The 25,691-nt window shown below is 51.0% G+C and overlaps 1 protein-coding gene across 1 annotated transcript in view; it reads right to left on the bottom strand.

Moving 5' to 3' along the window:
* The window catches only part of IFT172 (intraflagellar transport 172), a 39,009-nt gene that overhangs the window by 3,641 nt on the left and 9,677 nt on the right, over nt 1–25,691 (bottom strand). Inside the window, exons 12-43 of the mRNA XM_066547715.1 lie at nt 24,247–24,300; nt 23,620–23,723; nt 22,916–23,001; nt 22,264–22,376; nt 19,790–19,957; nt 19,326–19,462; nt 18,417–18,524; nt 17,824–17,908; nt 17,424–17,516; nt 17,032–17,109; nt 16,401–16,649; nt 14,710–14,788; nt 14,196–14,316; nt 13,679–13,823; nt 13,516–13,605; nt 13,014–13,111; nt 12,648–12,783; nt 11,177–11,293; nt 10,485–10,627; nt 9,799–9,892; nt 9,493–9,557; nt 9,183–9,363; nt 8,541–8,650; nt 7,969–8,098; nt 7,311–7,409; nt 6,848–6,957; nt 6,304–6,367; nt 5,620–5,706; nt 3,128–3,244; nt 2,565–2,675; nt 1,681–1,800; nt 230–325 (exon numbers count right to left, since the gene is read on the bottom strand). Of these exons, the coding sequence (XP_066403812.1) occupies nt 230–325; nt 1,681–1,800; nt 2,565–2,675; nt 3,128–3,244; nt 5,620–5,706; nt 6,304–6,367; nt 6,848–6,957; nt 7,311–7,409; nt 7,969–8,098; nt 8,541–8,650; nt 9,183–9,363; nt 9,493–9,557; nt 9,799–9,892; nt 10,485–10,627; nt 11,177–11,293; nt 12,648–12,783; nt 13,014–13,111; nt 13,516–13,605; nt 13,679–13,823; nt 14,196–14,316; nt 14,710–14,788; nt 16,401–16,649; nt 17,032–17,109; nt 17,424–17,516; nt 17,824–17,908; nt 18,417–18,524; nt 19,326–19,462; nt 19,790–19,957; nt 22,264–22,376; nt 22,916–23,001; nt 23,620–23,723; nt 24,247–24,300 (3,588 nt within the window). The remainder of the gene's footprint in view (nt 1–229; nt 326–1,680; nt 1,801–2,564; nt 2,676–3,127; nt 3,245–5,619; nt 5,707–6,303; nt 6,368–6,847; nt 6,958–7,310; nt 7,410–7,968; nt 8,099–8,540; nt 8,651–9,182; nt 9,364–9,492; nt 9,558–9,798; nt 9,893–10,484; nt 10,628–11,176; nt 11,294–12,647; nt 12,784–13,013; nt 13,112–13,515; nt 13,606–13,678; nt 13,824–14,195; nt 14,317–14,709; nt 14,789–16,400; nt 16,650–17,031; nt 17,110–17,423; nt 17,517–17,823; nt 17,909–18,416; nt 18,525–19,325; nt 19,463–19,789; nt 19,958–22,263; nt 22,377–22,915; nt 23,002–23,619; nt 23,724–24,246; nt 24,301–25,691) is intronic.

Below are 25,691 nucleotides of genomic sequence, written 5' to 3' on the forward strand. Positions count from 1 at the left end.
GCCAGGCAGACTGTCAGACACCTGGGTGATGCAGAGCAGCCTCACATCCACACTGACAGAGCCAGAACATGGCCTTTGCCCACCCCTGGGGCTGTAGGTCCCATCTGCTCACTGGCTGAGGTCTGGCCAGCTGCCTGAACAGCCTCCAGTGAGAGGTCAGAATTTGGGAAGATAAAGCTGAGAATCCCCGAGCCCAGGGGGTCCTGGTGCAGAGGCAGGCAGCTCTCACCTTGGCAGCCATGCCAGCCTCATAGAAAGCCTTGTCTGCAGGGATCAGATCCGTGTGGCGCAGCAGGGAGATGGACAGCTGGGCAGCCATGGTGTCCTGGGGCACAGAGACACAAACTCAGCAAAGAGAAAACAGCCTGGAGGGGATCTCAGGAGATCCCCCACACTCACACCAAGGACTCTGCACCCACACAGGCCTTACAGGTAAAAAAGGTCAAAAACCTCAGTCCTGACCCTGAGTTCCCTCACTACAGAACACACGGGACTGTCGCCTGAGGGTGAAATTCTTCTGCTTTATAAGCCTTGCTGTTTTTCACGAGAGGCCATACCCAAACAATCCCCATCTAAGTCACAGAACAGGTGAGGTTGGAAGGCACTGCTGGCAGTCCCCAAATCCTGCCCCTAGCCTCAGTCAAAGCAGAGGCAGCTGCATGCCTGGTTCAGGAACATGCCTGGTCAGGTTTTGACCATCTCAAGGAATGGAGACTCTCCAGCCTCTCCACAAACCTATTCCAGCCACAGTCTCAATGATTTTTTTCTTGTATGCAATTATGTAAGAATTTTGGAGCAGGGGTGAGGAATTGAAGGGTAATTTCACTTTTCTGCCGCCAGATACCCATTGTCACACAAGAACTGTCAAGGCCACCCCTTCTTTATGATCCCAAACAGACTGCCCAGCCCAACATTCCACAGCTGTGCAGATCTGTACAGGTTTCCAAGACATCAGACTTGGGTCTTGCTGTCTGACATGTCTCTGGACCCCCAACATCCACACACACAGCCATGGGGAAGTCCTAGTCTTCCCTGTGGCTTTCACTGGGGTTCTTTTCCTTTTCCCAGCCTTCTCCATCACAACTCTAGTGCCACATCCATCCAGAGCTCTGGAACAATTCCACAATCCCACATGGATCAAGACTTCAGCAGGGAGGCCAAGAACAAATCCCAGCACACATGAGACTCCAAAAGAGTCACAGGGCCTTGTGATGCCCCCACAGAGGCCCAAGAGCTCCCAAAGCCCCCCAGGAGGCCCAGCACACAGCACCAGTACCTGCTGAAGCCCTGGGCAGAGGATCTGCTCTGGAGCCCACGTGTGAAGCCCAGCAGCTCTTGGAGGCCAGGAGAGCAGAGAGGAAGCCATCCCTCTCTTGGGAAGATCAGGTTTTTTGTGATTCCTAATTTTCTACTGGCACCTCTGCTCTCACAAGTCATGCCAAGCACAAGGATCAGCTCCTGCCCTGGTTTACAGCTCAGCCACAGAGGCTGGGACAGTACCCATGGTAAGCGGAAAACGCCACCTACAGTTCCACCTGTCGTGGTGGGCCCCAGGTTACTGCAGTCCCATTCTCCTGCATCCATGATGGGTGATTTATGGGAATAGTGACCCATGAACAGCCCCAAACCTGCAGATGCCCATGGGGTCCCCCCTCTGGCAGAGGAGCTCCCCAGCCTCACCAGCTGCTGCAGGCCCTGCGCGGCAGCGCGGGCGGCGCAGTAGTGGCAGATGAGCAGCATCCTCTCAAACTCCTCCTGGGCTGCAGGGTCTGCCTCGCTGCTCTTCACCAAGCTTTCACACTGGGAAGAGAAAATGAGAGGGACTGAGAGCAGGAGAGCACGAGAGCACTCTTCATCCACGTGAGACAGGGAAGTCAGGACAGAGAAGGATCTGGAATATCCAGACACGTCAGGGACTGGATGAGGGCTGGCCTGGGTGCTCTGAAAGCATGCTGAAGGAAGGAGGCTGTGGGAGCCAGGGGGAGTCACCAGCACTGCAACAACAGCCAGCACTGCAAGCAGGGGTGAGCCTGCATGGACAAAGGGAGGATTTTTGATCTTGCTTATGTTTGCAGTAAGGACAGAAACAGAGATAAGGCAATTGTGGCTCTGGCTGAGGTGTTCTGGACAGGAACGAGGAGCAGAAGGCTCTCAGCCTCCATGGGGAGAATTCATATTTCCCAGGCTCAGTAGCTCTGTGCTTTCCCCATGCAGGCTGCTGAATGTGGGGTGGGATCAGAAGAGGATGTCACAACAGCTCCCATGTCACAGCAACACCTGGAGCTCTGCAAGGGCTGGAGTCCAGGCCCACTCCTAGGATTTGGCCTGGAGCAAGGGCCAGGGTCCAGACCCACTCCTAGGATCCGGCCTGGAGCACAGGGTCTCTTTCTCTGTCTTCTCTTGCTCAGCCACATCCACCTCCCGGGATCCTGTTTTCCTACTGTCCACACTGGCAGCTCTCTACTCTTAGCTTGTGTTCTACAAACACTGTCCGTGTCACCTGTGGAGGGCCTGGTTCCTCTCCCCAGGAGCTGAGCAGGCAGGGGTGCCCCAGCCACACTCACCAGAGCCAGGAGCACGTCCCGCAGCTCAGCCCAGCCCGAGTACGCCTCGGCACAGTTCCTGCCAGGAGCGTTCACCATCTCCACAAACAGGCGCTTGTAGATGTTGAAATTCTGCAACAAAAAGGACACAAGTGTGGAAGGAGACAGGTGAGGAGTCAGCAGACTCCAGAGCTCTCCTGCTGCCAAGCATAGGCCAAGAAAAGGGCTGCAGAGGGGCAGTGCTGCAGGAAGGGGGGCTGGGGACAAGGCAGGCAAACAGGGAAGGATGCAGGGATGCTTCCTGCAGCCAATGCTCTCAGAAAGGCAGATGCTTCCTTTTGCTGTGAATTTGGTGCTCAAGGTGCTCAAAACAAACACAAACACTCAACTTCCCCTGCTCCTTCCCATGGAGAACAAGCCGGGAGATTTCCTTCAGCCCTCTGAAGAATGCCCTGCAGGGCTGGGCACACTGAACTCGAGGCAATCCCAGCTCAGGTGGGAGCCTGATCCTGCAGCAGATCCTGCAGCCTGACCCTGCAGCAGATCACAGCACATGGACAGCCCAGCTGGGGTGCCCTCCTCACCTGGGGGTTGGCAGGGGCTCCGTGCTGGGTGTACAGGTGCAGGGCTCTCTCCCAGCAGCCCTCACAGATCAGGTGTGTTGCATACAGGGCCACGTACTTGTGCAGCACCTGGTAGCTCTGGAGAAGACACACAGAAAGCAGCAGCATGAGGATCTTGAACTTGGTGGGTATGGATTCAACCATGTGTGCACAACCCCACACAACTGAGTCCCAAAAGGTGAAACAAACAGGTAACCAGAGCCAGACTGCCCTAAGCACACCTGGGATTGATTTGGGCCCTACTGACACCTTTGTCTTGGCTGGCTGATGCTGTGCTGATCCTCCACACATGCAAACACAGCTGTTTTGCAGCTTCCCACCACTTGCCAAAGCAATACTGCCAAACACCTGAAGGATGCAGCACTTCTATTATGTGTCAACAAGGCTGTAAAGCAGCCCTCAGTCTAACAAAGAAAGTAACTAAAACCCTGGGTGAAGATGTTTGTAATTTACAAAGCTGCTCTAGTCCATTACCCACGCTCTGTCACAGCTCCAGAACTGCAGACCTTCTTAGAGTGCTGCTCACACCAGTGCTCACCCCACCGACACTGCTGAGAACTGCTGTTGGCCTCACAGAAATTCAAGGGAGGAAAGAGCTGCTCCACACATGCATAAATATAGTAATGAGAGGAAGAAAATGGCACCAAATGTGCAACCCTGTTAAAAACTGAGCAATGGAAACAAGTTTATGACGCAGAAGAAGGACGAGTGTCCCAGCAGATGCCCAGAACTCCAACACCCAGGTGGGTGCTGGTGAAGCACCATGCTCAGTATAGCCTGGGATAAAGGTTGGGTCTGGTTGTTGCAGTGTGATGCAATATCCTGTTTTAGCTATCCCAGTCCTTTCCCAGGGGTACCAATAGCTTCTCCCTTCCCCTCCCCTTGCCTCCTGCTAAGTGCTGTCCGTCAATCTTAACATTCCAGCAAGGCATCATCTGATTGGCAAAAGTTCAAAAGATGCCCCTCAGCCCTGGGGTCATTGGGCTATCCAGGTGCCACTTCTCTCCTGAGCCTTCCCCCCTCCCACCTACCCCTTCCCTCCCCCTGTCCCCGGGGCTTGAAAGGACACTGGGACCATGCGGTCAGGATTCTGTTGGAGCTGTTACAAGATTCAGAGACCTGTGACCCTGGAATAAAGCTCCGGATTAAACCCTCCGGCAGAATCCATCTCCTTTTCTCCTTCGCCATCGCCTAAAGCCTTTCCACCAGAGGTAAAACTGAGTTCCTGCTTGCCTGGACTTGTTCCAAGTGCCAGCTGCAACATCCAGCCAGCCAAAGGTGTCTCTGAGGTGAAAACACCACAGTTGCCACCTCTGGTCCAGCAGCAAGGGTCAGACAAGCCCAGGCATGTTCCACCCGGTAATATTGGGATCATATTCCAATATCTGGTGTGTGACCTGTTTTGATAAATGTACCATTCTTGCTGTATAATCACTGTAGAGCAGCTGAGTCACAGTGATTATATTCTGCCCTGGTTATGGAAAAGGATCATGCCAATGCTCTCTTGGAGCAGACACCACTCAGCGTGGCCTTGTGGTGCCCAATACAATAAACTGAGTCTCTCCCATTAAATGGAGTGTGCAGTTACTCTTGCTCCTGATAAGCAGAGCATCAACAGGAGAGTCTCCCAAGAGAACAATGACTTCAACAGAGACCATCTGCATCACAGAGAAGCCCAAGTCTAAGAGACACCAAGTCTACTCTAGTAGAATCCAAATGTAGCTTATTGGAACCAAAGTTATAAAACCACAGTCCCAGACATTCCCAGAGCTTTTCCAAGGCTTCAGCTGGCCTGAGTGACAAGCTGTGATGTCCCTTTTTACTGCAGATGCTGTTGCCAAGGCTGCCCTGTTATTCAATCTGAACCAATATCTCACTCCAAAGAACTGCTTGCCCTTGCTTACCTCCATGATCAACAACTATTTAACCAATAACTGTTTAACAGCCAATCACCAATCAATAACCATCCCTCAAAGTACATGCTGGTAATCGAGAGCTGTCTTCTCCTGCTACTTCCTTGAAAGAGCACTGTAAAACAGTTTCATTTTGCTTTTCTCCATTTTATTACTCTGCTGAGGTAACTTTGTTAGTTTCAGGTCAGTACAACTGAAAAAATGTCAGATTTGCTTTCCTGACTAGGATGTCTCATTCTGACTGACACCACAGCTCCCAAGAACACAGAGAAAGAAGGCTTTCTTCTACAAATCCCTGTTTCCATGGTACCAATTACTTCCAGCCCAAACAACTCATTTAGCTTCTTCCAGTGCTCCATTAATCACAAAATTTAAACACAATATGCTTCCAGGTTCTAGCACTTCCCCACTCAGCCTCACTGGCCACGATGGGGACAGTGGCGTGGGGCACCCCCACCTGCAGTGGCTCCCCATGCTGCCCACCCACTGTAGGGCTCCAGGAGCCCAGGTGTGTCCCTGAGGGCTCACACGAGCACTCACCTGCTTAGCTGCCACCTCCAGGCACTTCTCCCACTGTCCCTGCTTTGCATATATATCCAGAGCTGCCATGACATCAATTCCCACCAGCTGAGGATGGAAACAGCCGTGAATTCATTGTGCAGGCCGGGCTTCCTGCTCACATGCACACAAGCACCAGGTCAGCCATGTCTTTCTTTTCCAGACACACAGGCTCTTCCCCTCCACGGCACGAAACCACAGAGCCTGTGTGACCCATCTTCCACTGAGAGGGACCTGCTCAGGCTGAGGAGGTTGGCCCATGTGAACCTTATGAAGGTCAACAAGTGACAGGTGCTGCACCTGGGTCAGAGCAACCCCAAACACAGAGGCAGCCTGGGTGGAGAATGGAGGGCAGCGCAGAGGAGAAGGACTTGGGGGTGTTGGTGGGCAACAAATTGCACATGAGCTAGCAATGTGTGCTTGGAGCACCCCACTCTAGTGCAAGGTGTCCCTGCCCAAAGCAGGAGTGGACTGAGATGAGCTTGAGGTGAGCTTTAAGGTCCTTTCCCAGCCAAACCCTTCTGTGATTCTGTGCTCTGGCATGCAGTAGCCATTGCTCACAGGCACATACAGACTCCTCGCTCGTACCCATAGCCAGGCAAAGACCCCAGGATCTGCATAGGTCCTGACATCACTCCCCAGCCTGCAGACACCTCAAATACGTACCGAATCCACCTTTCCTTGTTTTTTTAAGTACTCCTTGTAACGCTGGTCCACGTACTCCTCTGACCTGTGGGCAGAAAGAATTCCAAAAGGCAGCAAGACTCATGTCTTGCAGCAGTGCAGAGGCTGTATTCAACTTTGGAACCAGCAGATTTGCAGCTGTGCTGTGTCCTGCTAGCAGGCTGCTGGTGCACAGATGGACAGGGAAGGAAAGGGTCTAAGCAGCTCTTCACAACATAATATGTGAAGAGAACAAGGGATCATAGGGCTTTCAGAAGAAGTGCATGCACAGAGTTATGGCAAAGGAAAGGGAGATAGGGATGGGGTGAAACCAAAGGGTAAAACAGTTCCTGTGGGATGTGTGGCAATAGGAAAGTGTCAGAATGTTAAATGGCTTGGGAAGGGTGGAGAATGGACCCTGCTGAATGTGGGAAAGCCACTGTGGGGAGAATCCAGGAAACCTGGGACAGTACAGGACAGGACAAGGGACCAGCTGGGGGTGGGAGGGGGAACAGGAAGGGTGTAGTTTGCAAAGCTCAGGGCATACCTGGGGTCGAACTCCTTGGCTGTGTGCTTGGCTTTGCTCCATTCCTCCCCTTCAATTAAGGCATCAATAGCTTCTCGGATGAGGTCCAGGTTCAGGTAGAGCTCAGCTGCCTGCAGGGCCAGAGACGCTTCCATGGGAGGCAAAACCCCAAGGGTTCCCTGTGTCCCAGGCTGAAGCTGGTGCTGGACCAGCACACAGACACAACAGAAAGTCTCTTCCCAAAAGATAAGCCTCTCCTCTGCTTCCTGCCTTCTCCCAAGGCCTGGCTCTCTCACACTATCCCAGGACTTGATTAATTCCCCTCTTCCATCCTCCTTGAAGATTCTGCACAGCCTACCTCAAGAGAAGGCCACCCATTCACCCATCACCCCAGGATGTGACCTGACCTCCTTCCCTTGGACAGAGCTCTCCCTTCCAATGTCACTGCTTCTTGAGCAGCCCTGGGGCAGGAGCCAGTCCTCACCATGCTGTATTTCTTCATGGCCACCAGCTGAGGAGCCACGGTCCGTGTCACCTCCATGCTCTGTGACTGATCCAAGAATTTCACAGCCAACTCAGCAGCCTGTGAAAAGAAATTTTCAGCAGCTCAATTGATGAAGATGGTGGGAAAGTGGGATGAAGCTGGGAAGTGCTCAGTCCCAGCTACAAGACTGACAGTTGGAAGCACTTGAATGATGGAGGAAGGGGAGAAATGGCAAGTCAGAGGAGCAAAGCCCAGCCACTTTCACACATGGGAGAAGATCAGACAAGGACATAATTGTAGTTGCAGGTGGTACAAGGACACGGGTGTGAGTGAGAAGTATGAGCAAGAGCACAGCACAAAGGCTGGTGGCATGGAGCACAGGAAGGGGCTCCTCTAGCAAGGGCTGAATCACAGAGTGCAGCTCTGCCGTGGGCACACAGACATGGGCCTGCCACAGGCAGAGGTGCCAGAGTAAGGCAGGCAGCACCATGTAGGGTAAGCACAGCCTGTCGTGACACAAGAGAACAGCTATGAAAGCTTTCAGCCCTGCAGGCTCTCCTGAGCCCTGCAGTGACACACATCTCTGAGGGGCACTCAGGATGTGGAAGAGCTCCCAGGCAGAAGAGCAGCTGAAGGGAATCCCAGCCCCTGACAGTACCTTCAGCAAGCACTTCTCCACCAGGACACTGTTGCTGGGGTCCCGCACCTTCAGGTAGCAGTCCACGGCCCTGGCGTACTCCCCAGACTGCTCCCACTCCCGGGCCTGCTCCAGCAGCCCTTCAGGTCCACTGCAGGAGGAATGCAGGCTGTGAGCAGGACAGGGATGCTGCACAGATCCTGAGACAGCGTGCAGGGGGTGGGCAGGGAGGTGCACACGACAGGCAAGCAGGGAGCTCAGACAGAGCAGGGCATGTGACAGAGAACATGGACAGTGCTGAGGAAAGAACTGACCAAGGACCCTGGGGAGATGCAATGGCACTACAGGAGACCATGGAGATTTGTAAGTGGGGCAAGATGCCATCTGGGAGATTTTGGATGGCAGAAATAAGACTCCCAGAGAAATAAGGAAGGATGATAGGAAACCTATGCAGTAAGAAGTCCGGAGTCCTCAAGAAGGAAACAAGTGGATGTCAGGGATCCCATCAGGCTGTCTCTGTAAGGCATCAGCAAAATGGCCATGGGGAAGAGCTTCCAGGCTATTTCCTGCAGCCTGACCACAGCACTCCTTACCTGGAGCCTTTCTTGCCAGCCTCTCTGCCACACTCCTCCTGCAGCTCTGCCAGCCGACCAGGCAGGTATTCCTTGCAGATCCGCAGGGCCTCGCTCCACATGCCAGCCTCCTGCACAGGCACAACGGGGAGAAGTTCTCACCAGCTCGCCAGGATCCCTCACACTCCTGCTATCACATAACACACCTACTCCCTCACCTTCATCTTGCCAGAGAACTGACCAGAAGAAACAACCACAGTAGCACCACCCAATTCTCTCCTCCCCGAGAATGGCACCTGTGTCTGTCCACCTGCCCTAACCACCTCAGGGGAACATGCTCACCCATTTCAGCTACCTCAGCGGAATGGGCTCACCCATTCCAGCTACCTCAGTGGAGTGGGCACTTCAGCCTCCAAATGCACCCACTTGTGCTACCCCAAGGACCACCCATCCTCCAGAACCATGAGAGAGCAAAGCTATGATATGAAATCCATTGGTTCAGTCTTCAGGCCAGAATTCAGTTCCTCCAGAAACCCTGAGTAAATGGTTTCTCTTTGGCTACTAAGCTGGCAGGGGGAGCTGGGAGGTGAATTTCACTCCTCCATCTAAACTGGGTTCTTGTCCAGTGAGGAAGGCAATGATGTTGCTACAGGCTGCACTCACCTTGTAGTACTTGATGGCCAGCTCAGGTCTCTGTGCTCGCAGGAGGAAGGCCTCTGCCTTCTGGAACTCTCTCTGCTCAAAGGCAAACTGTGCCTGTCCAACCAGCACATCAGCCACGCTGTCTGGGTCGTGAGCCTCAGCCACACGTTGTGCAGCGTCCCAGTTCTGGTTGTGCACAAACCTGGGGGATGAGAGGTACCAGGGACACCAGGTGGAACAAGGATAATAAGGAGCAGCCCAGTGCTGGAGAGGCAGCCAGGCTGGCATTGCATGGAGAGAGCAGACACAGCAGGATGGGGAGGACACATACATCAGCACAGCTTCCTTGGGCTTCCCAGCTTTAATGAACTCTCCTTCAGCCTCTTCAAATTTGCCCTAGAGGAGAAGAAGTGATTTGTGCACACCTTCCTGTTCTGGCACCATCACATGACCTCCTCTACTCATCCAAGGCAGCATTTATGAAGCACAGGTCTGTGGAGCTTGGCACTGTCATCATGGAGCCCTTTGGAAATGCAGGGACTGCAGCCACAACTGTGGCTGCTGTAGCAGCCCAGGGACAGCTGCTCAGTTACCTGAGGGACTGGAGGACTTGCACCTGTTCCAGGGGGAAAATTACCTCATCTTCTAGGAACATGGCATACTTTAGGTGGATGTCTGGCATCTTCTGCTTCATGGAGAGGCGGGCCAGCTCAAAAGCAAATTCAAAGACCCTGCAATGCAAGAGAGGACTGTGCTGTGAGTGTGCGCCTTCATCAAGAACAAGACACTGGGAGAGAAGAGAGGGGAATACAGGGGGCCCCAAGTGAATTAGCACTGTCTGTTCTTCCTGCTCCTGACCAGGGGCTTTTAGAGTCCCTACTAAGGAAATGTGGCTCCTTCACACCTGCTGTTAGAGCCCAAGGCAGGAGCCAAGAGATGAGGGAGCCTCGGGAAGAGCAGTAATGAATGGCCATACAGGCAGGCACCTGGCCAGCTGCAGAGCAGGGCCAAAGCCGTTGTGGCAGACAGTTACTCATGTTAGTGACATGAGGAGCACCTCCTCTCATGCTCAGAGGCTCTCACGAGCCTTTCCCTGCAGAGGTTGAGGGACAAACTGCATTTGCCTGCCAGCTCAGACTTGGCATTTGAGAGACACACACAAAGATAAGAAGTGGGATGTGCCAAGGATGTGGAAGGCCTGTGTGAAGCATGCTGGGGTGGGAAGACATGTCATTTTCAGGATCTGCAGCTGCCATGTGCACACAGTTATCTTGGCCCACACGTTTTTGGCAGAGGGGAGGGAGGTGCTGGGCACCTGCATACCCGCTGTCCGTTGCATGGTCAATGGCCATCTCCAGAAGTCCAAATTTGCTGAGGAGTTTCACAGCTGCCTCTCCACCCAGGCTCTTTGCCCACAGATAGGCCACATGCTTGTGGGAGTTTGCACCCCCGTATGCCTTGGCCACCTGTCCAAAGGAAAGGAAATGGAAAAAAACAGTGTATGTTTCACCTTCAGCAGATTGAGCCCCTCTCATGTGCTGCCTGCCAGCAGGAGGGAGCCCCAAAACCATCTGTCCCCTCCCAAAAAACCCTTCTGCAAGCACCACTGCACTGGTGAGGGGGACAGTAAGACAAAGGCACACACGGTGCAGCAGAACAGCTGCTGCCACAGCAGAGCCACATCACTGCCTGGACAGCAGGAGGGACCCCAGCATTCCATGGCCACACGGAGGAGAGCAGTGCTGGGGGGCTGTGGCCAGAGCAACACCCCTGAGGTACCACAGGATGAGTGATCAGGGCAGAGCCTCGAGGAAGGCAGCCCAGCAGAAAGGCTAAGGCTCAAACCCTGCAGGTTGAGAGGCCCAGAGGGCTCCAGGACTGGGGCAGTTCTGAGGCTGGGTAGGGTACACCAAGTGTTCTGATCTTGCAGTGAACAGAGACAAAGCAGTTTCCACCAGGATCCCACAGCCAGAAGCTGACCCCTGCACAGGTGGGGAGCTGTGAGTGATTATTACCCTGTATGCCTCTTCCCACATGTCATTCACTCTGTACATGTTCACTGTGGTCTTCCAGTCTTTGGCTTCCAGGTAATGATACTCAGCCTCCTGCAGGCGCCCCTCTGCCTCCAGCTCCTGCAGTCAGAGGCAATGAGGCAGTGACACTTGTGTGAACACCTGTACATTCCCCCTTGTCCTTTACAGGCTGCAGTGTGAGCTGAGAAAAGCTTGTTAGCCCTTGGCCTTGAAAACACCACCTGGGCTCAGCTCTTCCTGAGCTTATCAGAAACACTGTCTTGCTCCAAGGAACTGCTTCTGTTTTCCTTATGACCAGCCTTGGAAAATATTCCTCTTGCCTGAATAGCGTAACACTCCTGTTGTCACACTTTCAAAGGAAATGCCTACCCAAACTCTGGCCAGGATGAAGCACTGTTATGACTGAAGCCCTTGTGATCCTATAAACAGCAGTCCAAAATGAGACCCTTTTGAGCTGTCCTGGCACCACAGTGGGCTGTGACCAGCAACCTCCCTCTGGGGGGGACACCTGTCAGAGCCAGCAACCCTCAGGTTTGCTGTTGGAGGATTGCCCAAACACAATGTGTCCTGGGCCAGTAGCTCACTCCTTGAGGCTGATCCTTCACCCACGGGAGATGCAAAGGCCTCCAAAGTGAGGATTTCACTGACCTCTGGGGGGAATTTTTCACAGGTACCTTGTAGGCACTGACTGTTTCTGTCTGGGTGCATAAAGATGCACGCATGCTATAGCAATTCTGGGAGAAATGTGGCTTTCTTAAATGTCTCAGTATCTTGGATATCTAAGTAAGTTAGGCCTGTAAGTAAGATTAAGTTATAGTTATAAACTTACTTGAATGCTGCTAAGTGTTGTTCTCTTGCTAAGTTGTTAAACATAAGTTATAAGCTAAGTGTTGCTAAGTGTTACTCTTCTGCTGAGTTGCTAAGTATAACTTCAAAGTTATAAGTTAGGCTAAATGCTGTTAAGTGTTATTCCTCTGCTGGATTGTTAAGGTTAAGCTATAAATTAAGTTAGGTGTAAGTTAAATGCTTTCCTATGTTAAATTGTTAGTCTTAAGGTGTAAGTTAAATGAAAGTACTCTTACATTTGAGTGCTGTTAGGCTTTTAGGCTGTGCTCCTTTTTATCCTTGCCCACACTGTCTTTTGTCACACCCACCCCCATAGATAGTTTTTAGTTAATTTCTTCTTTGATTGCCTGGACTTTGTTTGGTTTTGTTGTTGCTAGTTTTTCCCTGTTGTGCCTTAGCTGTCCTGTAAGTAGTAGAGTGAATCTTGACAACAAACTTGTTCTGCTTTGATATTGTTCTGCTTTAATATTAAACCTGACTTTTGCTCATACCCTTGCCACTGATTTTTTAAGCGATCTCAAAACCTCCATTTTTGATTTTGATTGTCTGTAACAACAATCTTGCCCCTGCTTGGTTTAGCTGATCCCCTGCCATGAGATGCACTCACCTTGCCCAGGTGCAGGTGAGTATCTCCAAGTAAGTCCTTGTGGTACTTGGCTACTAGGCAAACCATCTCATCATACATCTTGCACTTCTTGTACATGGTGATGGCCCGATCGGGTTCATTCACGGTGATGTACAGCCTGGCAACACAAGCACATCCAACCAGCTCAGCCAAGAACAAGACTAGTCCCTGAAACCTCTCCACATCCTGAAATACCAGCTTAAGCTCTCTGTGTGTGGAGAAAGCTCCTCTGACATTCCAAACCCCAGCCTCAAATTCTCCCTCTAACCCAGGAAAGGGCTTCTCTTCACTACAGCTGATTTTTCAGGGCTCAGTCTTGGGCTGACACCTGTACTAGAGGAAACTCACCTCTCTGCTTCTTTGTACTTGCCCTGTCTCTCCATCTCCTGGGCCTGGGTTATGTACAGCACTGTCACCTCCTCCTGGCTCATACATTTGAGTGCCAGCTGCCAAAAGGAATGCACAGGGGAGAAATGAACAGCAATTTCCTGACACATGACAGTGAAGGAGAAGGGAAAACATATTTCCTTCCCATCTGACAGACAGATATCTGTGCTGTATGCTATGCAAAGCATGGGCAGTCATTTGTCACTGTCACAAGGGACACAGGACCAGCTCTTGGAGAAGGCCATTTGTGCCAGAGGTGCACCCACATGGGGCTGTGAGAGGGAAGGTAAGGTCAGGATGGGAACACTGGATTTCTTGCTGGCTCCTGGATGTCCCTGCACACGTATCTGGGAAGAGTCCTGGCTGATCAGATATTGGTGCACAAGGCACCACCACCTGCTGATGGAAGACACATCTCAGCAAGTGGAGTGAGGCTCACAGAAGCTTTGGCTGCTGACTCTACCTTGTGAGCCTGCTCCCAGAGCCCAGCCTGCGTGTACATGTCGATGGCATCCTTGGTCTGGCCTCCCTTGATGTACAGCTCCTCTGCAACCTGCCAGGAAAGGACCAGACTCAATACAGCCCAGGGACACACAGAGCAGTGGTGACTGTGTCTGTGGCCTCACCTGATACTCCTGCAAAGCTGCATAATGCTGGGCAATCTTGAGGTAATAGTTGGCTGCTGTCTGTTTGTCCTGCAAGTCCAAAATGTAGATGGCCTTCTTCCACTGCCGGGCTCCCAAAGCTGCCTCGAGGGCCTTAATTGAGCACCTGGCACCAAACCCATCAGCCTTTAGAGCCAGGCAGCAGGCATCTCCTCTAGCTACACCGTGCCAGGGAGACTAGAGTGCTCTGCTGCCTGATTCAGCTGCCTGAGTTAGAGCAGCATAAAGCAGCTGAGTAACTGGCAGTGCTGAGCGGGATAAAAGGACTGGGATAGCAGGGAAGAGCAATCAGCACTGTAAGACCTTGGGAGAGATGTGGGAAGGCATCAATCAATGGCTGGTGCACACAAGCAAGTGGGGCACTCCTAAGTGGGGTATGGGGGCTCACTCAGGCAAACCCCCAGCTGACAGAGGCAAAGGTATCAACTCCATGCCCTGCCAGTACCCTGCAGCTCATACAGCCCTGCCCTGCTCCCACCTGGCTTCGATGTAGTGGTTGATAGCAGCATCCAGCTGTTTCTGCTGCACCAGATGGTCTCCCCAGGCCTCCTCCAGCTTCACAACCTCTGCAGGAAATGCCAGGCGAGCCAGCTCCACGGCTGAGGGGACACAAGAGCTGTAATGCTGAGGCCAGCAGGGAAGCAGAACTGTGGGGCAAACATGGGCCTTGGACCTGGCACAAGAGGAGGGGAATGGTGACTGCCTAAGACACTCCAGCTCCCATGGGTTACCCAGCAGCCCAGACCCTGTAGGGAGCTGGGTCAAATCCATGCTGCTGCAGTCAGCATGGCCAAGGGCTTGGAACAAGACACTCTCCTGGGACTGCATGTGCAAGTACAACTATGTGAAAATACACTGAATGATAGGATAGGTGGGAGCTGCAGAGCATCCAGGCATCTCCAGGCTCCAGGGCAATATTTCATGCTGCCACCAGGCCAGAGTAGCCAGGCTCCTGCTGGAGATGAGTGGGAGGAGCACACTGAGCACAGTACCTTTCAGGAAGGCACTGCCCTTGCCATAGCACTCCAGAGCCTTTCGTGTGTTCCCAACCTTCTCGAACAGGTCTCCAGCCTAGGACAGAGACAAGCTGCCAGTTTCCAGAGCCACCAACCCCTACCAGCTCCATGCACACTCTGCACCAGCCCTGCCCTCCCAGCTAACCAAGTGTATGGCCATTGATGAACTGCTAGGAAAGACAGCATGAGCCAAGACCACTGTCCTTCCTGCTGCCTGACCCCAGCACAGCCATCCTGCAAGACCAAAGGCTCATCCCCTTCAGTGTTTGAACGGTGGCAAGACCACACATCTAAAGAACTGTAAAAACAGAGCAAGTATATACCAGCCTTTCCTCTCCTTGTCGTCTCTGACAGCCTGCACAGTAGGAGCTGCCTGACTCCCTCACATCATCGTACTTAATGGCTTTCGACGGGCTCTACCTCCATGATTTGTCTAATAATTTTTGGACTATTTATACTTTTGGTAACAACATCCAGTAGCTGGGAGCTCCAGTTAGTCTTTCAACTGAAAGCTTAAGAAAAGATGACAGGTTTGAAAAAGTACAAAGTTGTCTTGTGTTGAAATGGCCAGAAAATGCTGAAGATAAATTGAGACTAAAGAAATGTAATTTATAAAAGAGACATAAAACAAGCTAACAAAAAGCAGCGTTTTTTTTTTCACACAACATCTAACTGAACTGGGTAACTCAAAGCCAAAATTGTAACTTAAAATCTGCATGTGGTTCAAGCAATAATTTGACAAGCTCATAGAAGTAAAATCTATCAAGAGCTCTCAAACACAGAAGTAGAGCTGTTCAGGTATATTTCAGGCTTCAAACTGCTGAACCCCTAGTTCAGTTCAGTGAAAACACACTATAGGAAGTGCCACCCTGTATTTGCCTGCTCTGTCCTTTATTTTTTATGCTTATTTTAAGTAAGTGCCTCTGGCAGGTGCTTATTTCTTAAGCACCTGCCAGAGGCCACTGTTGGCCAGTCTTCTGAGCAGTGGGCAGACCCAGAACTGCTTTCTTGCATTAACATGATGTGCTATGGAAAAAACACTCTTTGGTTTTAAAACTGTCACCTCACAATAAGTTACCCATTTTTGGTGTTATTAGACATAGAGAATAATCACATCCCTGCTTTATGATATTCATGGCTTTCCAGACAGTCTTCAACTCCTTCAACTCCTTTGTTTTCCTTCCTTAACTTTTCCATTTAGACCATCCTTACACCATATTTTATTCTGATATGAGGAAGCACTGACATTTCCACAGTGATATCAAGTTTTCAGTTTGATTCACAATTCTGTTCTGTTCCAAATCTTCCTAAGGCCTCCTTAACTATTACTGACCCTCTATATTCTGGAGACATGTCGCCAATCAGATGTGATCTTTTTACTGATTAATAAGAGTAATTCTAGACCTCACCCATGTACAATGGGTACAGTGAGGACTTCCTCATAAATGTTAACCGCAACCTCATCGACCCAGAATTACCTCTGCATTACCTTTGCAGCTCAGTGCCCCTGTGTCTCACAGGTGCAGAGGATGGGGTAAAGGCCTGATGTCCTAAGCTGGGAGCCCAGTGGGAAGGGCACTCACCTGCTCATACAGTCTCACAGGTGCAGAGGATGGGGTAAAGGCCTGATGTCCCTAAGCTGGGAGCCCAGTGGGAAGGGCACTCACCTGCTCATACAGCTCCCCTCTGATCAGCGCTGTGGAGATCCTGTCGATGACATCCCCGTTGGTGAGCAGCTCGTCCTTGCTCATGGCCAGCCGTGCTGCTTTGGCTGGCAGCCCTGCCCGCAGGTACAAGCTGATGGCTGCCAGGTAGTCACCCTGGCCCTCCTGGACCTCCCCAGCCTTCTCCTCCTGCTGGGTATCCAGTAGCCACTGGTAGTAACCCCGACGCAACTTCTCCAGCATTGGGTGTCCCTGTGGAGAAACACAGAACTGGGAGTCCTGGCTAGGATGAGATATTGTCCAGCTCATCCTGCAGGCTCTGAGAAGCTGCTCACAGCACCAGGCCTCTTGTTGCCCAGTTATCAGAAACTACAATGCCAGCCCTATGTACCAATGGGCACTACCCATTCTTTTTTGAAGCACAGATACTCCCAAATAAATTCCAGTAGCTTTTCTCTCTGTTCCTCCAGGTCTGTACTTACACCAGTGCAGCCTTCCCTTCTACTTGGAGCCCTTCTAAGCAGAAGCAAGGTAGGGCAGGTGAAAAGAACACAGACCCTGAATGGAATGGACTCCCAACCAGAAGATTTACCAAGCAAGACCAGGCTATAGCCAGTGCAGCAGTACTCTGTACCTTGGCCTTGGCCACCACAATGCATTCATCCCACATGTGCAGCTCCTGGTACATGTCCATGGCCTCCTCTGGGGTGTTCTGTGTTGGAAAGCAAAGTGTTAACCCCAGCAGACACACTGCCAAGGAGCTCTCACAGCAGGCAGGGTTAGATGTGCAGAAAACACTTGGAAAAGTGTACTGTCTCCATTACTTGGATATACATCCTCCCTCACACTCATCCTACACCTCAGGATAATTCCACACCTCAGAACAAGGAATACCTTTTCTACTTCATGGAGAAAATTCTTCTGCTAGGAACAAGCAACATCTTCCTTCCCTCTTACAGCAGAGGGCACACACCTCCCCACCCAGCATTAAACAGAACCTTTTCCACTCCTTGTTCCTTTACTCACTTGCTCCAGAAAGATCATCTCTGCCAGCTTGTAGTTCTTGTCCAGCATGGCCAGGCGGGCCCGCACCAGGTAATGGTCTGTGCCATCCCCACCCTGCAGACAACAGCAGCAAGCTCAGTGTGCTGAGGGAAAGAACAGGCTCGAGAATGGAACATTCTAGAGGGTACTGCAGCTGGAGGCTGGGTCACTACAGAAACAAAATACAGTTGAGAATCACAGCAGTGACAAGCCAGGACAGTATAAAATGGCGAGCCTTGGACAAAGACAATGTCAGCAGTTTCTACATGAAGAGACACTGGTCTGTAGCATGACACTGGTGAGCAGGGACACAGAAGATCATGTGCATGCGAGTGTCTGCAGGGAAACTGCTGCTCTCCAGAGCAGGAAAAGTTTCACTTACATGTTCCTGAGCTGCCTGGTCAGCAATGACATTGGTTTCATGCAGAAATCGAGCCTTTGCCATGTTTCCCAGAGCTGCAAAGCACCTGGAAAATGCAAAGCAGTTAGTCAATACCCAGGTTTTGTTGCCCAAGATAAGAAAATCAGAAACCAGGCAGCAGACTCAGCTCAGCAATGGGAGAGGAGGGGTGGCCCTACTTCAAGAGAAGGATTTTGCCAAGACCTATGTTCAGATGTGCCTTCTAGCCCTGCTCCATGGGAGAATCCAGGAACATGACCAAGGCTCATGGGTTTCACCTCCCCAGGCTTCAGCAGTGCCTCAAGCTTGTTGATGTCTGTCAGCTCTCTGAGTCCTTGCCATACACAGCTTTGGGCTAACATCAACAAACATTTATGCTACAGACAGAGGTGTTCCCAGCCCTGGTTCTGGCATTACCAGCTGGGATGAAAAGGCAAAGCCATGGCCTGGCACAGAGAACAGGTAGGTCTCCAATGCAGGGAATACTCCAGACCATACACAGAGCCATCTTTAGCTGGACCCTGGTTTCTGGGATTCAGCAAAGAGCACATTGAACCCATGAAGGTGTGATGTACCTCTCTGCAATGTGCAGCTGTCTCGCTTCCAAAGCCAGTCTGCTGAGGGTCTTCCACATGGCTTCAGTCTCTGTGGACATTTCCAGCGTCTCCAAAAATGCAGCAGCCCTTGAGACAGAGATTTGCAGACTTTCAGTGACAGAAGAGCTCTCTGAAGAAAATCCCAGACTGAGACAGGAGCTTCCTAACCAGAGTGGCACTGAAACCAAAGCCAGCTGGGTGTGCCCAGCTCTGAAGAGTGTAACACAGAGCCTGACAGAGCAGGGGGAAATTCAGACATCCAGGTTATTCCTACCTGGCCTAAGGTATTTAGAGGCAGATTATCAGCAGAAGGCTGTAGCAGTGTGGGACAAATCTAAAGTGTTCTGTCTGATACAAGTCCCTACTAAGAAAGTCTCTGAAGACACAACAGTGCTATCAACAGGTGAAGTTTTCTTCCCTGGTCACTTTTAAAAGCCTCTAAGAGTGTCAGCAGTATCCAGGCAGCTGCCATGAGCGATTCAGGCAGTCAATTTTCACTCTGCACAGCTCCTAGATGTTTCCATGATACTGCTAGCATCCCTGGAAGGGCAGCAGTAAAAGCACCCAAGCACGATTGCCCATCTGGCTGCTCTGGAGACTCTTATTAACTGCAATTAATTGACAGCTACCTTCAGCAAAGCCCTGCTGATGTCTGTGGGACCAGACTGGCCAGTCTCTCCCTGAGTCTGAAACCACAAAGCTGCACAGAGGCAAAAGCTAAAAAATCTCTCCTGAAGGATTCTGATGTTCATTATAGCCAGACCTGGCACCAACATCAAGTTCAACTCTGGAAAGCTGTGCTGCTGCCATTCACGAGTCATTGATTCCCAGGTGCCTGGCATGTGACATGAGCTACCTGCCACCCCCTCTGGCACATCCAGCACTTACCTGTGATAGTCCCCATCATCAATGGCAGTTCCAAACTCTATAAGACCTTCATCCAGGGTGTAGGGCACAGTGTTCACCCCTTCAGATACTATCACTTCAGTCTTTCCATCATTCCTTTCCAAGCCTACGATATCCCCCTAGAAAGAGGACCAGGTGTCAATACTCCCCTGCTCATCTGAAGTGTGGGGGGTTTCAGGGGTGTGAGAGCAGCACTGCAACAGCTCTGCCAGTCACGGCTCTTCTGAATGAGTGAGCACTGAGCACTGAGCCATGAAGCAGCTCCCTGCTCCATCTTCTGCCAGAAATATCTGCCACAAAGTTGACAAATGAGCTTGTATTTTGTCCAGAAGAAACTAACAGTTCCCTTCTGTCTCCCTTCTGCCATACCACCCTTGCTACTCCCACACACGTGAGGAAGAAGAAGAAGAACCTGCAGGAGACAATCAAAGTCTGCAGAGTTTTACCTTCAGAGGAAACATGGTGACTCGCTCTGGAGCATCGATGTTGTACCAAATGCAGAGACTGTTCCTGTTCTGAGCCACCACCACATCACTGCCCGGGACCCACTGCACGTAGGAGCAATAGTTCAGAATGGTGGTCTTGGTGCTGCTCTCAATGTCATAGAGCTGCAGCTGCAGAGGGAAGGGAGAACAGGCTCAGCTGGGCTCTGGCTGGGCTGCAGGCTCACTGCAGGAACTGAGCTGAGCAGGCATCTTGGGAACAGACATCACCCATCAGGAAATAGACCTTTTCCAAGACACACATCCTAAAATCTCATACTTATTTACACACTCCTGTAAGACCTTTTTAAACCCTTGCAGCACTTCAAACTCTTGCCTCCCTTAGAGCTTGGCACAGACACATATCAACCAGAATATGCCTCATGCTACTTCAGCTGCCTCTCAGCTGCAGAGCTGGAACAGGAAAATGGGCTCTGAAGTCCTTAATGGAAACAAACTAAGGGACCAAGAAGGGCTCTCCTCTGCAATTTTGGGCTGAACTCTCCATCCCAGGCACAGTCCTGTTGCAATGACTACTACCAATAAGGTGAGAGGTCAGTTGTTTGTGGAACACTCTGCCCCAAACCAAACACAACAGTTTGGAAGGTGTAACCGGACATATGGCATAACTTTGCTATATATATGATGTCTTGTGACTGAAAAGTCCCAGACTGTCTCTATTCGTTGTCCTCACCTAGAGAAGATAAGAAACAGAAGAGAGAACAGTGCTAGTCTCATGAAACACCTATCAAAAGAGAACAAGAATGTCCCTGTCTGTACCAAAATGGCTGGAGAAATCATAGAACCCCAGAATGGTTTGGGTTGGAAGGAACCTTAAAAATCATCTTGTTCCAACCCCCTGCCATAGGCAGGGACATCTTCCACTAGACCAGGTTGCTCCAGGTCCTGTCCAACCTGGCCTTGAACACTTCCAGGGATAAGGCAGCCACAGCTTCTCTGGACAGCCTGTGCCAGGGCCTCAGCACCCTCACAGGGGAGAATTTCTCCCAAGTATCCCATCTAACCCTGCCCTCTAGCAGTGGGAAGCCATTCCCCCTTATCCTCTCACTCCAGGCTCTTGTCCAAAGCCCCTCTCCAGCTCCTTTAGAGGCCCTTTAGGCACTGGAAGGGGCTCTAAGGTCTCCCTGGAGCCTTCTCTTCTCCAGGATGAACAATCCCAATTCTTTCAGCCTTTCCTCACAGAAGAGGTGCTCCAGGCCTCTGACCATCTCTGTGGCCCCTCTGGACTTGCTCCAGCAGCTCCATGTCCGTCCTGAGCTGCGACCCTACATCTGGAAGCAGCAGATTTGGGTCTCACCCAAACAGGGCAGAGGAACAGAGCCCACCCTCCCCTGCTGCCCTCACTGTGGGACTGGTTCAGGACACAGCTTATGCCTGGCCTTGCTACATCTCATGAGATTCCCATGGGCACAGCTGGGGAGCTGGTCCAGGTTCCTCTGGATGGCCCCGTCCTTCAGGTGTGTCATTCCACCCTCAGCTTGGTGTCATCTGCAGGCTTGCTGAGGGTGTACTCAATCCCTCCATCTGTGTCACAATGAGGATACAAAATAGAACTGGCCCATACAGAGCCCTGAGGGGCACTGCTTGTCACTGATGTCCACCAGGACTCTGAGCTGTGACCACTTCCCTCTGGATGTGAATGCTCACCCAATTCCTTATCCAGCAGAGAGTCCACCATCAAATCTCTCTCTCCAGATGAGAGAGAAGGATGTTGTGGGGGACTGTGTGAAAGGCTTTACAGACATCTAGGTAAATGACATCCATGGTCCTTCCCTTGCTCACTGATGGAGTCTCCCCGTCAGAGAAGGCCACGGGGTGGGTCAGGCAGGACTCTCTGCTGGTGAAGCCAGGCTGGCTGTCCTGAATGACCTGCCCTGCTTGTCCTGGATCCCCTTCCCATTCCCCATCTGCCTTAGCACTGCTTCTAGGGGGATCTGTTCCATGATCTTCCAAGCCCCAGAGGGGAGGCTACCAGGCCAGTAGCTGCCAGGGTCCTCCTTCCTATTCCTTTGAAAGATGGGTACAATGTTCTCCTTTTTCCAGTCACTGGGGCTTCACCTGACTGACATGACTTTTGAATACCACAGACTGCAGGAGAAGTATGCAGGAGAACCTATGATTTTCATTGTCAGGTGTGTATAAGTACTGCAGGAGAACATATGATTTTCATTGTCAGGTGTGATGAGATGAAGCAAGATGTCCAGTAACTAAGTTCAGCATTAGCTAGGACTCAAGAATGCAACACTGCCAGCTCAATGCAATCTGGCCATGGTCAATCTTCCCCAAGGGAGCAGTAAGCAAAAAATCAGGAGTGTTTCAGATGTGCTTCTCACCTCCCTCCCTCCATTCAGGCATATCTGTCCCTACCTCTCCCCACACACACCATCCTGCCACATGGCCCGAGGTGGGTGTCTCACCCTCATCTTCTTGTCCCTGAAGAGCAGTTTGTGGCCTGTTTCATTGAGCTCCAGCCAGTCAATCTTGCTGTCATGACTGATTGTGCCAGTGTTGTAGCCACCAACAAGGTCCACTGGGGAAGGAAAGAAAGGAAACAGTGTCAGTACCTGATGTACCTCAAAGTGCTTAACACCCACAGCTGTGCCAGGGGAATCAGGTGCCTGGCACCTATTTAGGGCAAGACCCTCAGCAAAGACACTGTGACATGGACACCAAAAAGCAGTGACATTTCATTTTGATGCCTTCTCAGCAGCAGCAGCTCTCTCCCACTGTCTGTGAGCATGCACAGCTCATGGGCAGTGCAGGCAACACAGAGTCTGGGTCCAGGACACAGTCCCAGGCACCCATGGCTGTGTCCATGACAGGCAGCATCCTGTCCAAAGCAGGACAGCCTGGTTTCCAGTGGGCTGCTGCTAGGCAAAGGGAATGCAAAGGGGAACTGCAAGAATCTGCTGCTAGGCAGAGGGAATGCAAAGGGGAACTGCAAGAATCTGCTGCTTGGTACAGGGAATGCACAGAGGAGCTTCAGGGATGTGCTGCCTGGCACAAAAAATGAAAAGGAATGAGGAAGGCTGGCAAAATACAGGGAAGGGGAAGGAGGGTCACACTCACCTGTTGCTATAGTCTTGATGTCTATCAGGTAAGCCAGCCTCTTGTTCTCATCCACGCCCCGCTGCTGTCTCTCATTGATACGGACACTGTGATTTGAAGGGAATGACTATTACCTTCACTACTCCCAAAATACACGTTTGAATCACAGACTCCCTCCCTGATTCCCTGCAGTTTCCCTGAGCACATGGAGCCTCTGGCAGTTCTCTGTGACACTTGCCCAGTAGCTATAGCTGCCTCAAGTGAGAACAAAGCTTTCTGATCCATGGCTTCCCCCCAGAGCTGCCCCTCTGGTTCAGGGGTCCCCAATAACACATTGGTTACATTGCTCTGAGCAGCCCATGATCATCCCTTCTCCTGAATCAGAACATGAGGTATGGAATTTTGGAGGGACAGAGGAGGTCCTGCTGGCAACTGAGTCCCTAATGATGCTGTACCAGGAGCAGGTGGATGCAGAGTTGCCTGAGAATATGCACAGGAGGTTCAGCAACAGCCATGGCAGGCTGCACCAGGATCAGAGGAAAAGAGGCTGTTGTGCTTCTAAAACTTGACAGCCAGTAACGTGGCAACTAAACCCATCAGTGGTCCCTGTGAGAAGTGGGTGTCTGAGGGCTGCATGCTGCAGTGTGGGACACCTCCAGTGCTACATATTTGATCTCACTCTACCAACTGCCTGTGCTGGTCACACAGGCAGATGTAACCCTTACCTGACCAGATGAGGGTTCACAAACTCTGTGCGGACAGACCCCAGGATGTCATTGCTTCCATATTCCACAAGTGTCAGCTCTCCAGCATTAAAAATCATGCAGACCTGATGGTGAGAGGGGAATACACTTTGAGAGTAAAGCGACAGAAACACTCACACATACCAGTGAAGGGTGCAGGAAAAAACTCTGCTGCACACAAATCTAAATTTAAATACTCTGGGATGACTAAGGAGCTGTTCTTGTCTTTTTGTTGTGATTGACAGCTTTTCCTCAAGGCTGGGGATTTTTACTGTGGGCCTATCAGTCCTGCAGGAGTCAAGCTCTACCCATGACAGCTGTATTCTGTATCTCTAACATCCTCTCTGGCCACCGATCTTTTATTGCTTCTCTCTCCTTCAGGGTTATGACTTATATAACTCATCAGTCCATACACTGAGCTTACTCTGTACCTGGCATGTGGAAAAGGCAAGTACAGGGAAGAAGCAGATTGGGATCTGCATGAAGAAGCTAAATGCAGAAACTGCTGAGAAACAGGGTTTTCCACAAATGCAGGTGACACCTTTCTTGCTGATGCACACACAGCTCTACACACCATTCATGGGGAGCACTCTGTCCCATCCTACTCACGTTCTCATTGTCGAAGAAGAACTTCTCGTTCCCTCCAGATCCTTGCCAGGCCACCTACAAAGCAATGCCATGGGTTGAGGCTGACAGCCCCACCAGCACCAGTCTGCAGGTGATGGGCTCCTCTGTCCAGCTTTTGGCTCCCACTGACAGCATGACTTACACTGCACAATGGATCATAATCCATCACTTTAGCTGTCAACACTGTTTTTCAGTCATTCCCAGCTTGAAAATTCCACATGGTCCTCTCCTTTCTCCAGACTCAGCTTCAGACTCCAGCTCTCTCTGTATAGTACATTACTGCCTTCCAAACAAGAGGCCTTTATGGGAACAAGGTACTCCCTCTATGCTATCCTATCCTTCACAGGCCCTTCTCCACCTTCTCCAGACCAGCTTTATTAAAAAAGCACCCAAACAGCTCCTTTGCCTCTGTTAATCACAGCCATAGAATCACTGCTAACACTTGTGGGAGCAGACAGAATCTCCTCACCACTTGTAGCTGAACCCCCCTTTTTTAGGGTTATCCTAGCAATGGCTGATCACCACGGTGCCAGTGGGGGAAGAACTGATTGGAAATTTGCATAGAGCACTGGGTAATACAACAGCTGCTGTGGTAACAACAGACATTTGACCAGAGGAGCAGAAAACTGAAAGCCAAGGCTACAGCTGCCCTGCTCCCTCACTGAGTGCAAACTCCAACTTACTGCTTCAAAGGAACCCTAGTGAGACAGCAAGAGAGCAAATGGACATCTCACAGCCTTGCTCTTTCTGAGTACAGCTGTGTAATCGAAAGAAGAACTCAGTGCAGTAAGATGTAGAGAAAGCTGGGAGCTTCATTCTGGCCAAATTCTCAGTTATATGACCAAGCATCAGCATTCTCCAGCACAAACCTCGAGAGCTCCTGCTCCAAGAGAGATTAATTAGCTCACCATCAGTCTGATTAAAGGTATGTGACAACATGGTGAACAAAGCAAATATGTCCTTGAGGCCTATTTAATGCTTTTATTAGACATAAGCCTATTGCCCACATTCTCCAGTCTCAGCACTCAGTGCACTGTGAGGATCAGGGGATGGACAATTTTGTGTGAATTGTCTGGTACCAAAAATGGCACTGGCATGACCTGTGGGATGCAGCCATGAATTGTTTTCTGATGATTTTTTATTTTGTTTCTTTTAAACACAGATTTTTTTGTTTCTTTTAAAAACAGAACGTACAAGATTTGTATGTTCACATCTGGAATGTATATATGTAAAATATCCAGATTTGGGCCCCCATGTACAAGAAAGACTGATAAGTTCAGCACACTGCCCATCAAGATGGTTGGGAGCAAAGCACTTACACTGTGAAGAGAGGCTGAAGGAATTTGGCTTCTTCAGCCCACAGAAGGGAAGGCTTAGGAAACCTCTAATACAGTGATGCCAGGCTTTTTTTGGCAGATGAAGAGTGA

This window comes from Molothrus aeneus, chromosome 3 (genome assembly GCF_037042795.1).
Source record: "Molothrus aeneus isolate 106 chromosome 3, BPBGC_Maene_1.0, whole genome shotgun sequence".
NCBI classification, from domain to species: Eukaryota; Metazoa; Chordata; class Aves; order Passeriformes; family Icteridae; genus Molothrus; species Molothrus aeneus.